At 43.9% G+C, this 13,436-nt stretch overlaps 1 protein-coding gene across 1 annotated transcript; it reads right to left on the bottom strand.

Moving 5' to 3' along the window:
* Positions 1-953: 953 nt before the first annotated feature.
* Positions 954-2,503, bottom strand: KPLCE (KPRP N-terminal and LCE C-terminal like protein). Its single transcript, XM_028088221.2, has 2 exons — positions 2,453-2,503; positions 954-1,691 (listed from the first exon to the last, which is right to left on the bottom strand). Exon 2 carries the CDS (start codon positions 1,668-1,670, stop codon positions 954-956), a length of 717 nt encoding a protein of 238 aa, XP_027944022.1. The 5' UTR covers positions 1,671-1,691; positions 2,453-2,503.
* Positions 2,504-13,436: the final 10,933 nt, after the last annotated feature.

The raw sequence follows: 13,436 nt of genomic DNA, 5'->3' as shown, positions 1-13,436 counted from the left end.
GTTTTTGTTGGAATGTTCATTTACATATTCACCAAACATGCTGCCTCCTCTGCTCATGCACCAGGGCTTGGGGGCCTGCTTCGAATGGCACTTACCCCTACCTATTTCTTTTTTACTGTGTGGGTTTACAGTCTCTAGCTATAAAAATCCACCCCAAACCCCTGGGGTTAGCAAAGTAATGGAAGAGGAAGTGCTAATAAGGAAGGGAGTCTGGCCCAGACCCAGACACTTGTGCCAAGAGGCTCACCTTCCTCTTGGCAACCTCTCCCTCACTCCTAAGGCTGTCTCCTTGGCTAACAAGGAGAATTTCTACCTGCCTCAGGTGAGTCCTCACCCCTTCCCTCAGGTCTTTACTCTGGGGCCTCAGGGGGGCAAACTCATCAGATGAGAAAATGGAATTCATAGAGCCCCTCCCACAGAAGCAGGGGCATCATCATGAGGCACCTGAACAGATCTGATTTCACAGACCCTTCAACATTCAGGAAACTGAACTCTGACTTCACATATAACAATCATGCTACCATGAAGTCCTCAGCATAGCCAAACCCTCTCCTCACACTCATCAGAGGACAGGAAAAAGGCATCTCCTGACCCTAAAATCTCTAGCTAACTTGCATGGGGAAGTTTATTAGTGGCATTCTAGAATGCTCAGGGATCCCAGGCTGGGATCGTACCAGCTTGGTCCACGCAGACCTTCCTCTTGTTGAGAAGCAAGAAGAAGAGAGGAAGAGTTTCTGATACAAAAGCATAAATATGGACCAAAAAGACAGGACATCTCTATGAATTGCTTTCAGAGCTTTATTCTTGCCAAAGTTTGTGGCGCGTGCTAACTCTGGCAGGCTGCCTTCATAAAGAAGCAAAGTATGTGGTGAAGCAATGAGATTCTACATCACTGGGAATACAGAGAGGGGACCAGAGGCTGCTGAATGTTCCAGAGCAGGGCTGTTCTGTATTTAACAGCAGCAGTCATCCTCACGATCACAGCATGCAGGACCTCGGGACCTCATGGGGATAATCCCCAAACAGGAGCACCCAGAACCACAGCCCCCACAGCTGCAGCACCCAGAATCTTCGCAGCAGCCGGATGATCCTGAGCTGCAGTCGTGGGGTTGCTGGACCCAGCGTCTCAGGGGACTCACCCCGAAGGTCCGGGGAGCCAAGCAGCAGTAGCTGGTGGAACAGGGTGCAGAGCATGGATCAGGTACATGGCATGAGGTGGTCGAGCTACTTGCAGGAGCCTGAACGTAGTAGGTCTGGCCGGGAGAAGGGCCCTGGCCATAGCATGCCTGGGTCTGGCAGGGGGCTGGGCACTTCATGTATGTCTGACAAGGAGCTGGGCATTTCAGATAGGATGGAGCTGGGCATTTCACATACATCTGGCCAGGAATTGCATATTTCACATAGGTTTGAGTCTGGCATGGAACTTGGCATTTCACATAGGTTTGAGTCGGGCATGGAGCTGGGCATTTCACATAGTTTTGAGTCTGGCAAGGAGTTACACATTTCACATATGTTTGAGTCAAGCATGGAGCTGGGCATTTCACACAGGCTTGAGTCTGGGATGGAGCTGGGCATTTCACAGAGGTACATTTGGTACTCTGTACAGCTCCCAATCCTGAACCTTTCACACAAGATGGGGGGAACTGTGGCTGCTTCTGCTGGTCACACATCTTCCTGTGGCTTTGCAAAATCTGAAAAGAAAGGTCTCATCAGAACTAAAAAGGTTTCCAGGGAAACCCCAGCATCACATATGAATAGAATTGTCTGTAAGCAGAATCTTTTTGAGGTCACAGGCACTCAGACCTGACATAAGCTGGACCCAGAGCCAGGGATCTTGCTTGGCTCTTGTGCCTCAGTTTCCACAGTGGAAAATGAAGTGCTGGAATGAGTGATGTCTGTTTCCACTCAGTTCTCCAAGCTTCCTCTCTTATTACTCACGTTGGTTCCTGTATTGCTGATTCTCCTTGGGAAATTTCTTCCCAGCTGATTTCCCCTCATCGCCAAATTCTCTCAAGACTGGCTTCCCTATTCCCTCCTGCCAGGCCAGGCAGTACCCAGGGAAAGCAAGTTCTTATCAGTAGACCAGGAGCCACTGTGAGTCTCAAGCTGAGCCTCACAGAGCCTGACAAGGCTGGAGTTTGAGTTTCCACCATTTGCTCTTCAGGCCAGCTGGACTATCACTTCACCCCATAAATGGACCCATGAGAGGACTGCACAACTGCACGCAGGGAGAGTGGTGGTTCTCTGAAGAACCCTTCTCACACAGGACCAACAGCTCTGCTCCAGTTCCATACCTCTGCCTCTCCCCCTCAGGCCCCAGCCTCCACGCTTCCCACCAACTCTGCCCCAGCTCCTTCGGCAGCCACACTCATGCCTAGTCCTGACTGTCCTCATCCCATCCCAGTGTCACCTCTCCTTCCTTTTTGTGTCCCTAACCCAGGCATAGACTTACCCTCTTTGCTGACAGGAGCAAGGTGGGGAGAAGCCAAGGATCTGAGGAGCCGGCCACTGGGGAGGCCTTTTATAGTGTGGCAATGAGGCAAGTTAATGGCATCTGAATGAAACAGGAGAGGTCACGAGGACCGGGGCTGGCACTGCATTGGTGAGATTCCTCCCCAGAATGCCTGGCTCTTCACTCAGGGGCCAGGCATGTCTCTGCTTGACATTGAATTTTCCCGAACACGAGATAAATGATTCCTTTGGCCTTCTTCATGAAACAAGTCAGTTCTTCTTTTTCTAGAAGTTATGAGAGGTGAGATGCCTATGAGATCTGTACCTACGAAGCTGTTTCTAGGTCACTTGAGTCTTCAAAGACTTGTTCAAAATATAGTTGGCATCTCAATTTTTCATACCCTGGGCCAAAAGCTAGACGGTGCATTTCCTCAGCCTAAATAGTGTATTCTTTCTGAGGGGCTCCATGGTGTCTCCTGCTAGTCTGGGTTGCTGGGCCCAGTGGTCTCTGCCTCCGTATGGCAACAAGGCCCCCCAAGAACTCCAGATTAGTTCCATGGAGTGGCAGGTTATTCTGTTAATTTGGGTGGGTGCTTAATGATCTCAGACCTCAGGCTCTATATCTAGGCTGTCTCTCCTCAGCCTCTCATGCCCTATGACCCACATCTTCAGCTTTGCATGCCACATAACTTCCCCATCCTCACCTTTCTAGACCTTACTACCAGACCTAGATCCCCAAGAACCCAGCATAGTGGGAATTCCAGCCAAATGAACACTGTGTGATAACAATAATAGTAGAATCTGACATTTAACTGGACGCTACATATATGCCCAACAGTTCATAAGGGATGTACATTTACAGATGCCCCTGTAACTGAGGCCCTTAAAGATTAAGGAAGTTACCCATTCTCACAAAGCAATTAAGTAAGAAGCTTGAATTCACATGCAGGCAGTCTACTTTCATAAACCATGGTCTTTATTGCTACAACATGTTGCCTTTTATTTCTGGACATAGCACTGTCCTTGAATATCTGCCTCCTTCCCTTTCTTCAATGCAGTAAATACAGCAAAAGAAATGGGAATAATATGTATTAAGCACATCCTGTGAGGTAGGCTATGCTAGCCCTATTTTGACAAGGAAACTAAGACCCAGAGGCCCAACTATTTCACCAAGGTAGTCCCATTGGTAGGCAATGGAGTATCACTTGAACCCAAGCCTGTCTAGTTTCAGAGCCCACGCTCTTCTCACTGATCCATGTCAGGTTGCCCAATGCAGAAAGGTATCTTGATCCTGAGCTGAGCCTTGGTTGCAAATTACCACTCCCTCATATCAGCTCGTGCAGGCCCCAGGGTGGCCCCATAACCTCTAACGAAAAGATGCTTCTGCATTTGTCCATAACGGATCCCAATTTCTTCAGGACCATAAACAGCTCCCAAATTTCCTCAACAAAGACAAATCCCCACTAGTCCACACACACTTCCCTAGCCCAAGCCAGGTCTTGTAGGGTCTGCCCCTGAACAAATTGGAGAAAGCAAGGGAGAGATTCTGTCCCAGACTTAGAAAGTTTCCTGCTTTCCCCCTTCATTCCTGTATTGGGTGGGCTCGTAGCACTCCATAGCTTCATCTGTGAAACCCACCAGTCCTGTCCTAAAGGGGATGGTGGAAGTGGTTTTAGGCTGTTCCATTACCTGTTCTCTTGTGTCCCACCTCAGCTGGCACCCAGGTCTGATGTTTTATGATGGGAATGGGACAAGAATGATCTTTTATTGGGGTCATATATATCACAGGGTTAGCTCATCACATTTAGTCTCCATAATAGTGTCTTAAATTTAAATAAAAAAAACAAACTTGCCCAAGCTCACATAGCTAGAAGTAGCAAATCCAGAATTTGAACACAGATTTATTCTTCAATTTTTTTTTTCTGCCACAACATGCTGTTTTTAGTGTTGAAATACATGATGCTTTAGGAACCATAGCTTTTAGCCAACCAACAGACACAGACATTAAGAAGTCCCTATATCTCAGACGTAGGATGGGACAACCTCACGCTATAGGGAAGAAAATGTCGTAGAAGGCCAACCATTTTAAGGCATGTCAACAAAACGAGATAGAGATAGTTCAAGGCACAAAGAGAACTCAGCCTAGTTCTGATTCTGCCTTTGCCTCACAGTGTGGCCCCACTGTGCCCTTTTTTTTTTTAAGATTTTATTTATTTATTTGAGAGAGAGAATGAGAGATAGAGAGCACGAGAGGGAAGAGGGTCAGAGGGAGAAGCAGACTCCCTGCTGAGCAGGGAGCCCGATGTGGGACTCGATCCTGGGACTCCAGGATCATGCCCTGAGCTGAAGGCAGTTGCTTAACCAACTGAGCCACCCAGGCACCCCCCACTGTGCCCTTCTATCTCTAGGCTTTTTCTCTTCCACCATAAAATAGTCAATGAAGCCCCCCCTGGCTGTGATATTCTATGATTGTAAGGGGCTTATTCTACAAAGGAAGTGTATTTGTATCCTCAATGTTCATGGAGTTATTCCAACTAGACCATAATCTCTGTGCCTTGGTAACTGTGGACACATTCACTGTATATCATCTGGCACAGGACCTGGGGAACACTAAATAGACCAATAAATGAATGATTGAATGAATGAGGGTGCTTTCCACTGACAGTACAGCCTAAACCAACCTCCTTCCTCCATGTGGTCAATGGCCATCCTACTATTAGCCGATCTGTGCACCTTGTGCCATCTGTGAGCTCTGATTGGCTCACTTCCTACTCTGTGGGGCCATGCTGTCACTAATGGGTATAACATCTTCAGACAGCACTAATATCTCTGGTGAGAGATACTGTTTCCATGTGCCACCAAAACACGTGGGTTGGCTGTGCCCCACCCATTTTATAGGCTGGGAAGTTGAGGTGTGGAGAAGTCAGATGACTGGAACAAGTGCCAGGGTGAGTCACAGGGTTATCCCCAAAACGTCCCACTTATCTCTTTGGACACAGCTCATAGAAACAGAGACCTATGGATTCATGCAATAATAGTCTGGTAGACTCACAGGGTAATAGGTAGAGAGAATCATGGATTCACAGAATACAGAATCACAGATTCAGAATAATGTCATCTCTGAGGTGGAGGGGACTAAAACATGTCATGGGGTCTGGCCCCTGCCTCAACACAAAGCAATATCTGAGTCATCTGGCCTAATGGGCTGTTTTTCTTAGGAAGACCTTCTGGTCTTTAAAAGCTCTCTGCAATCCTCTGGTTAGCTCAATTTCAGGACTTACCATCTGGACAGTCAGAAACCATATACTAGATTATCTTAAGGTCCCTAATAGCACCAGCATCAATGAATCCTGACATGAGTTACATGTTTGAAGTTATGCCGCTGAGTGCATGAACCAAACCAAGATTTCAAGTCAGTGGCACCCCAACTCTGACCAGGAGACCCAGAGGGGGAAGTACCCAATTTGACATGTTGCTCCCTGAAGGCAGGGCCCAGGTGTCCTCACATCCTGGGAGCTGTCCTTGATCAGAAACTCTAGACACTCAAGGTCAAAATCTGGGTCCCTCCTTTTTTGTGGAAGAGAAGTAGGCGGAAGTGAGAAGCCAGACACCTGGGAGATGGAGGGCACAGGCATATTGGTATCCAGTGAGAAATCTCACTTCTGTGTCGGAGAAGACACTACAGAGGTTCCCTCCTTTAGATCCCATGTCTGTGTGTCTCTGCTCCAGGCTCAGCTCTGAGACTTTTGCCAGAGATCCCCTGAACCATTATTCCAGTGACAATATGGGATTCCTCCTAGATTATCAGGAGATTACGTCATAGAACCATGGAATGGAGGGCTGGCGAGGGCCTTCACAGGCACAGAGCTTGGCCCTTCTATATTGGGACTGAGGCCCATGGAGAAGGGAAGAAATCTGCTCAAGACCACACAGCCAGGTAGGAGCAGACATTAGACAGGAATTTCTGAATTCCATCCGGGGCATGTTCCATTACAACACGTGGCCACTGCACAGGCTTGCTAGGGAGCACCCTCACCTGGCCTCATCCTTGCCTCCTTTCCTGTCCCCCAACCCCACCAAAATTATCACAAGAGGATCCAGTAAAAGTCATCAAAGGATATCATTTATGGAACAAAGACTGTTTTCACATATGTGGGGGAGGGTCACACAGGATTCCCACTGTGTGCACATGTGGGTCACTGAAATATGAAAACCCCAACTCCACCTGGATCAGAGTCTGGGCTGTGTCTGGGCCAGAAACACAAGGCAAGACAGCACTAGGACCCTCTTGATTACAGAGGCCAGGGAATATTGGTGCACATATATCCCTCTTTCTCCTGGAATGACCCACTAGGGTTAGTTTCTTTGAACTTCTGCCAGTCCTTCTCTGACACATTTATTCTCTTACAACATACACAAGGTCACTAGTCCCTTGGGTTTATATATCACTTTGTAGAGCTATTTTTAAAATTTTTTTTTATTTTTATGTTAATCACCATACATCATTAGTTTTTGATGTAGTGTTCCATGATTCATTGTTTGTGCATAACACCCAGTGCTCCACGCAGAATGTGCCCTCTTTAATTCACATCACCAGGCTAACCCATCCCCCCAACCCCCTCCCCTCTAGAACCCTCAGTTTGTTTTTCAGAGTCCATCGTCTCTCATGGTTTGTCTCCCCTCCGACTTACTCCCCTTCATTTTCCCCTCCTGCAATCTTCTTTTTTTTCTTAACATATATTGCATTATTTGTTTCAGAAGTACAGATCCGTGATTCAACAGTCTTGCACAATTCACAGCGCTCACCATAGCACATACCCTCCTCAATGTCTGTCACCCAGCCACCCCATCCCTCCCACCCCCCACCACTCCAGCAACCCTCAGTTTGTTTCCCGAGGTTAAAAATTCCTCATATCAGTGAGGTCATATGATACATGTCTTTCTCTGATTGACTTATTTCACTCAGCATAACACCCTCCAGTTCCATCCACGTCGTTGCAAATGGCAAGATCTCATTCCTTTTGATGGCCGCATAATATTCCATTGTGTATATATACCACCTCTTCTTTATCCATTCATCTGTCGATGGACATCTTGGCTCTTTCCACAGTTTGGCTATTGTGGACATTGCTGCTATAAATATTGGGGTGCACGTACCCCTTCGGGTCCCTACATTTGTATCTTTGTGGTAAATACCCAGTAGTGCAATTGCTGGATCATATGGTAGCTCTATTTTCAACTGTTTGAGGAACCTCCATACTGTTTTCCAGAGGGGTTGCACCAGCTTGCATTCCCACCAACAGTGTAGGAGGGTTCCCCTTTCTCCACATCCCCGCCAACATCTGTCGTTTCCTGACTTGTTAATTCTAGCCATTCTGACTGGTGTGATGTGGTATATCTCATTGAGGTTTTGATTTGGATTTCCCTGATACCGAGCGATGTTGAGCACTTTTTCATGTGTCTGTTGGCCATTTGGATGTCTTCTTTGGAAAACTGTTCATGTCTTCTGCCCATTTCTTGCTTGGATTATTTGTTCTTTGGGTGTTGAGTTTGATAAGTTCTTTATAGATATTGGATACTAGCCCTTTATCTGATATGTCATTTTCAAATATCTTCTCCCATTCTGTCGGTTGTCTTTTGGTTTTGTGGACTGTTTCTTTTGCTGTGCAAAAGCTTTTTATCTTGATGAAATCCCACGAGTTCATTTTTGCCCTTGCTTCCCTTGCCTTTGGCAATGTTTCTAGGAAGAAGTTGCTGTGGCTGAGGTCAAAGAGGTTGCTACCTGTGTTCTCCTTTAGGATTTTGATGGACTCCTGCTCACGTTTAGGTCTTTCAACCATTTGGAGTCTATTTTTGTGTGTGGTGTAAGGAAATGGTCCAGTTTCATTCTTCTGCATGTGGCTGTCCAATTTTCCCAACACCATTTGTTGAAGAGACTGTCTTTTTTCCATTGGACATTCTTTCCTGCTTTGTCAAAGATGAGTTGACCATAGAGTTGAGGGTCCATTTCTGGGCTCTCTATTCTGTTCCACTGATCTATGTGTCTGTTTTTGTGCCAGTACCATACTGTCTTGATGATGACAGCTTTGTAATAGAGCTGGAAGTCTGGAATTGTGATGCCGCCAGCTTTGCTTTTCTTTTTCAATATTCCTCTGGCTATTCGGGGTCTCTTCTGGTTCCATATAAATTTTAGGATTATTTGTTCCATTTCTTTGAAAAAAGTGGATGGTATTTTGATGGGAATTGCATTGAATGTGTAGATTGCTCTAGGTAGCATTGACATCTTCACAATGTTTGTTCTTCCAATCCATGAGCATGGAACGTTTTTCCATTTCTTTGTGTCTTCTTCAATTTCTTTCATGAGTATTTTATAGTTTTCTGAGTACAGATCCTTTGCCTCTTTGGTTAAATTTATTCCTAGGTATCTTATGGTTTTGGGTGCAATTGTCAATGGGATCGACTCCTTGATTTGTCTCTCTTCTGTCTTGTTGTTGGTGTATAGGAATGCCACTGATTTCTGTGCATTGATTTTATAGCCTGCTACTTGACTGAATACCTGTATGAGTTCTAGCAGTTTTGGGGTGGAGTCTTTTGGGTTTCCACATACAGTATCATATCATCTGCAAAGAGTGAGAGTTTGACTTCCTCTTTGCCGATTTGGATGCCTTTGATTTCTGTTTGTTGTCTGATTGCTGTGGCTAGGACTTCTAATACTATGTTGAATAGCAGTGGTGAGAGTGGACATCCCTGCCGCGTTCCTGACCTTAGGGGAAAAGCTCTCAGCTTTTCCCCATTGAGAATGATATTCGCTGTAGGTTTTTCATAGATGGCTTTTATGATGTTGAGGTATGTACCTTCTATCCCTATATTCTGAAGAGTTTTGATCAAGAAAGGATGCCGTACTTTGTCAAATGCTTTTTCTGCATCTATTGACAGGATCATATGACTCTTGTTCTTTCTTTTGTTAATGTACTGTATCACGTTGATTGATTTGCGGATGTTGAACCAGCCTTGCAGCCCAGGGATAAATCCCACTTGATCATGGTGAATAATCCTTTTAATGTACTGTTGGATCCTATTGGCTAGTATTTTGGTGAGAATTTTTGCATCCATGTTCATTAAGGATATTGGTCTGTAATTCTCCTTTTTGATGGGGTTTTTGTCTGGTTTTGGGATCAAGGTAATGCTGGCCTCATAATATGAGTTTGGAAGTTTTCCTTCCATTTCTATTTTTTGGAACAGTTTCAGGAGAATAGGTATTAATTCTTCTTTAAATGTTTGATAGAATTCCCCTGGGAAGCCATCTGGCCCTGGGCTTTTGTTTCTTGGGAGATTTTTGATGACTGCTTCAATTTCCTTAGTGGTTATAGGTCTGTTCAGGTTTTCTATTTCTTCCTGGTTCAATTTTGGTAGTTGATACATCTTTAGGAATGCACCCATTTCTTCCAGGTTATCTAATTTGCTGGCATAGAGTTGCTCATAATGTGTTCTTATAATTGTTTGTATTTCTTTGGTGTTGGTTGTGATCTCTCCTCTTTCATTCACGATTTTGTTGATTTGGGTCATTTCTCTTTTCTTTTTGATCAGTCTGGCCAGGGGTTTATCAATCTTGTTAATTCTTTCAAAGAACCAGCTCCTAGTTTCGTTGATCTGTTCTACTGTTCTTTTGGTTTCTAGTTCATTGATTTCTGCTCTCATCTTTATTATTTCTCTTCTCCTGCTGGGTTTAGGCTTTATTTGCTGTTCTTTCTCCAGCTCCTTTAGGTGTAGGGTTAGGTTGTGTATTTGAGACCTTTCTTGTTTCTTGAGAAAGGCTTGTATTGCTATATACTTTCCTCTCAGGACTGCCTTTGCTGTATCCCAAAGATTTGGAACAGTTGTGTTTTCATTTTCATTGGTTTCCATGAATTTTTTTAATTCTTCTTTAATTTCCTGGTTGACCCATTCATTCTTCAGTAGGATGCTCTTTAGCCTCCATGTATTTGAGTTCTTTCTGACTTTCCTCTTGTGATTGAGTTCTAGTTTCAAAGCATTGTGGTCTGAAAATATGCAAGGAAGGATCCCAATCTTTTGGTACTGTTTGAGACCTGATTTGTGACCTAGGATGTGATCATTTCTGGAGAATGTTCCATGGGCACTAGAGAAGAATGTATATTCCGTTGCTTTGGGTTGGAAGGTTCTGAATATGTCTGTGAAGTCTATTTGGTCCAGTGTGTCATTTAAAGTCTTAATTTCCTTGTTGATCTTTTGCTTAGATGATCTGTCTATTTCAGTGAGGGGGTGTTAAAGTGCCCCACTATTATTGTATTTTTGTGAATGTGTTTCTTTGCTTTTGTTATAATTGCATCATAAAAGTGGCTGCTCCCATGTTAGGGGCATAGATATTTACAATTGTTAGATCTCCTTGTTAAATAGACCCTTTAAGTAAGATATAGTGTCCTTCTTCATCTCTTATTACAGTCTTTTTTTAAAATCTAATTTGTCTGATATAAGAATTGCCACCCCGGCTTTCTCTTGGTGTCCATTAGCATGGTAAATGGTTTTCCACCCCCTCACTTTCAATCTGGGGGTGTCTTTGGGTCTAAAATGAGTCTCTTGCAGACAGCATATTGATGGGTCTTGTTTTTTTATCCAATCTGATAGCCTGTGTCTTTTGATTGGGGCATTTAGCCCATTTACATTCAGGGTAACTATTGAAAGGTATGAATTTAGTGCCATTGTATTGCCTGTAAGGTGACTGTGACTGTATATTGTCTGTGTTCCTTTCTGATCTATGCTGCTTTTAGGCTCTCTCTTTGCTTAGAGGACCCCTTTCAATATATCTTTTAGGGCTGGTTGTGTGTTTGCAAATTCCTTTAGTTTTTGTTTGTCCTGGAAGCTTTTTACCTCTCCTTCTATTTTCAATGACAGCCTTGCTGGATATAGTATTCTTGGCTGCATATTTTTCTCGTTTAGTGCTCTAAGGATATCATGCCAGTCCTTTCTGGCCTGCCAGGTCTCTGTGGATAGGTATGTTGCCAATCTAATGTTTCTACCCTTGTAGGTTATAGATCTCTTCTCCCGAGCTGCTTTCAGGATTTTCTCTTTGTCTCTGAGACTTCTAAGTTTTACTATTAGATGTCGGGGTGTTGACCTATTTTTATTGATTTTGAGAGGGGTTCTCTGTGCCTCCTGGATTTTGATGCCTGTTTCCTTCCCCACATTAGAGAAGTTCTCTGCTATAATTTGCTCCAATATTCCTTCTGCCCCCCCCCCCTCTCTTTCTTCTTCTTCTGGGATCCCAATTATTCTAATGTTGTTTCATCTTATGGTATCGCTTATCTCTTGAATTCTGCCCTCGTGATCCTGTAGTTGTTTATCTCTCTTTTTTTCACCCTCTTTATTTTCCATCATTTGGTCTTCTATATCGCTGATTCTCTCTTTTGCCTCATTTATCCTAGCAGTTAGTGCCCCCATTTTTTATTGCACCTCATTAATAGCCTTCTTGATTTCGACTTGGTTAGATTTTAGTTCTTTTATTTCTCCAGAAAGGGTTTCTCTAATAACTTCCACGCTTTTTTCAAGCCCAGCTAGTAGCTTTAAAGTCATGATTCTGAACTCTAGGTCCGACATTGTACTAATGTCAGTATTGAGTAGGTCCCTGGCAGACGGTACTACCTCTTGTTCTTTTTGCTGAGGTGATTTTTTTCGTCTTGTCATTTTGTCCAGAGGAGAACAGATAAATGGGAGAACAAAATGCTAACAGGTTAACAACGTCCCCAGCAAATATACTGTTTACAAATCAGAAAAGACCTGTAACCAGGGGAAAAGAAAGGGAAAGAAAAAAAAAGAAAGAGAAAAAAAAGAAAAAGAAAAAGAAAAAGATAAAAACAAACAAAAACAAAACAGAAAAAAACAAAAAAAGAACAGAATATGATCAAATATGATCAGGCTAGTGCATTGATCCGTGCCACACACTAGATTTTGGGTGTATTTTGGTCTGTTAGAAGAAAGTGCCTCCTAAAATTTTAAAGGAAGGAAGACTTATATATGTACAAAATAAGGGTTGATACAATGAAGGGATGGAAGATGACTGTAAAGATGAAACGTATAAAATGTTTTATAAACAGAATTGATAAGAAGTTGTTTGAAAGAAGAAAGAAGATTTTAAAAAAAGAAAAAAGAAAAGAAAAAAAACGGGAGAGACTGTGATCAGGCAGGAGACTAGAACAAAGCCATACACTAGTGATTTAGGGTATATTTTGATCTGTTAGAAGAAACTGTATCTCAAAATTTTAAAGAGAGAAGAACTTATATATATATATATATGCCAAAAATAAGGGTAACTACTATGAAGGGATAAAATATGACTCTAAAAATGAAAAATAAAAAAATGTTTTTTTAAAAAAGGGATTGATAAGATGTTGGTTGAAAAAGGGAAAAAGAAAAATTAAAAAAAAACCCAAAAAACAGTTAAAAAATTAACTTTGAAAAACTAATGAATCATGGTAAAAAAGCCATGAATTCTATGTGCAGTATTCTCCTAGTGCTGGAGTTCTCCGTTCTCCTTGATCGGTAAACTTGGTCTTGGCTTCCTGGCTATTCCTGCTGATCTTCTGGGGGAGGGGCCTCTTGCCGTGGTTCCCAAATGTCTTTGCTGGAGGCAGAATTGCCCTGCCCTTGTCCGTCTGGGCTAAGCAAGCTGCTTGGGTTTGCTCTCAGGAGCTTTTGTTCCCTGCAAGCTCTCTGCACAGTTTTGGAGGACCAGGGTGAAAATGGTGGCCTCCCACTCTCTGCCCAGAGGAGCTGAGAACTCAGGACCCCGCTCCTCAGTGCGGCCCCAGAGAAAAGCAGTCAATCGCTCCCGTCTCCCCGGTCTCCGGCCGCACTCCGCGGTCACCCGATCTGTGACTGAGCGTTTCTATCTCTGGCACCCGACCCCGTGTGGAGTCTCTAAACCCAGCAGATCCCTGCGGTGCGCTCCTGTGCCGCTCCTCCTGGGGGAG

Source organism: Eumetopias jubatus, unplaced genomic scaffold, assembly GCF_037043125.1.
Source record: "Eumetopias jubatus isolate StellerSeaLion01/CBP00866 unplaced genomic scaffold, mEumJub1_p1.0 scaffold_4, whole genome shotgun sequence".
In the NCBI taxonomy this organism is placed as follows: Eukaryota; Metazoa; Chordata; class Mammalia; order Carnivora; family Otariidae; genus Eumetopias; species Eumetopias jubatus.
Note: the sequence above shows the minus strand (reverse complement) of the source record. Positions and strands in the feature narration are given on the sequence as shown.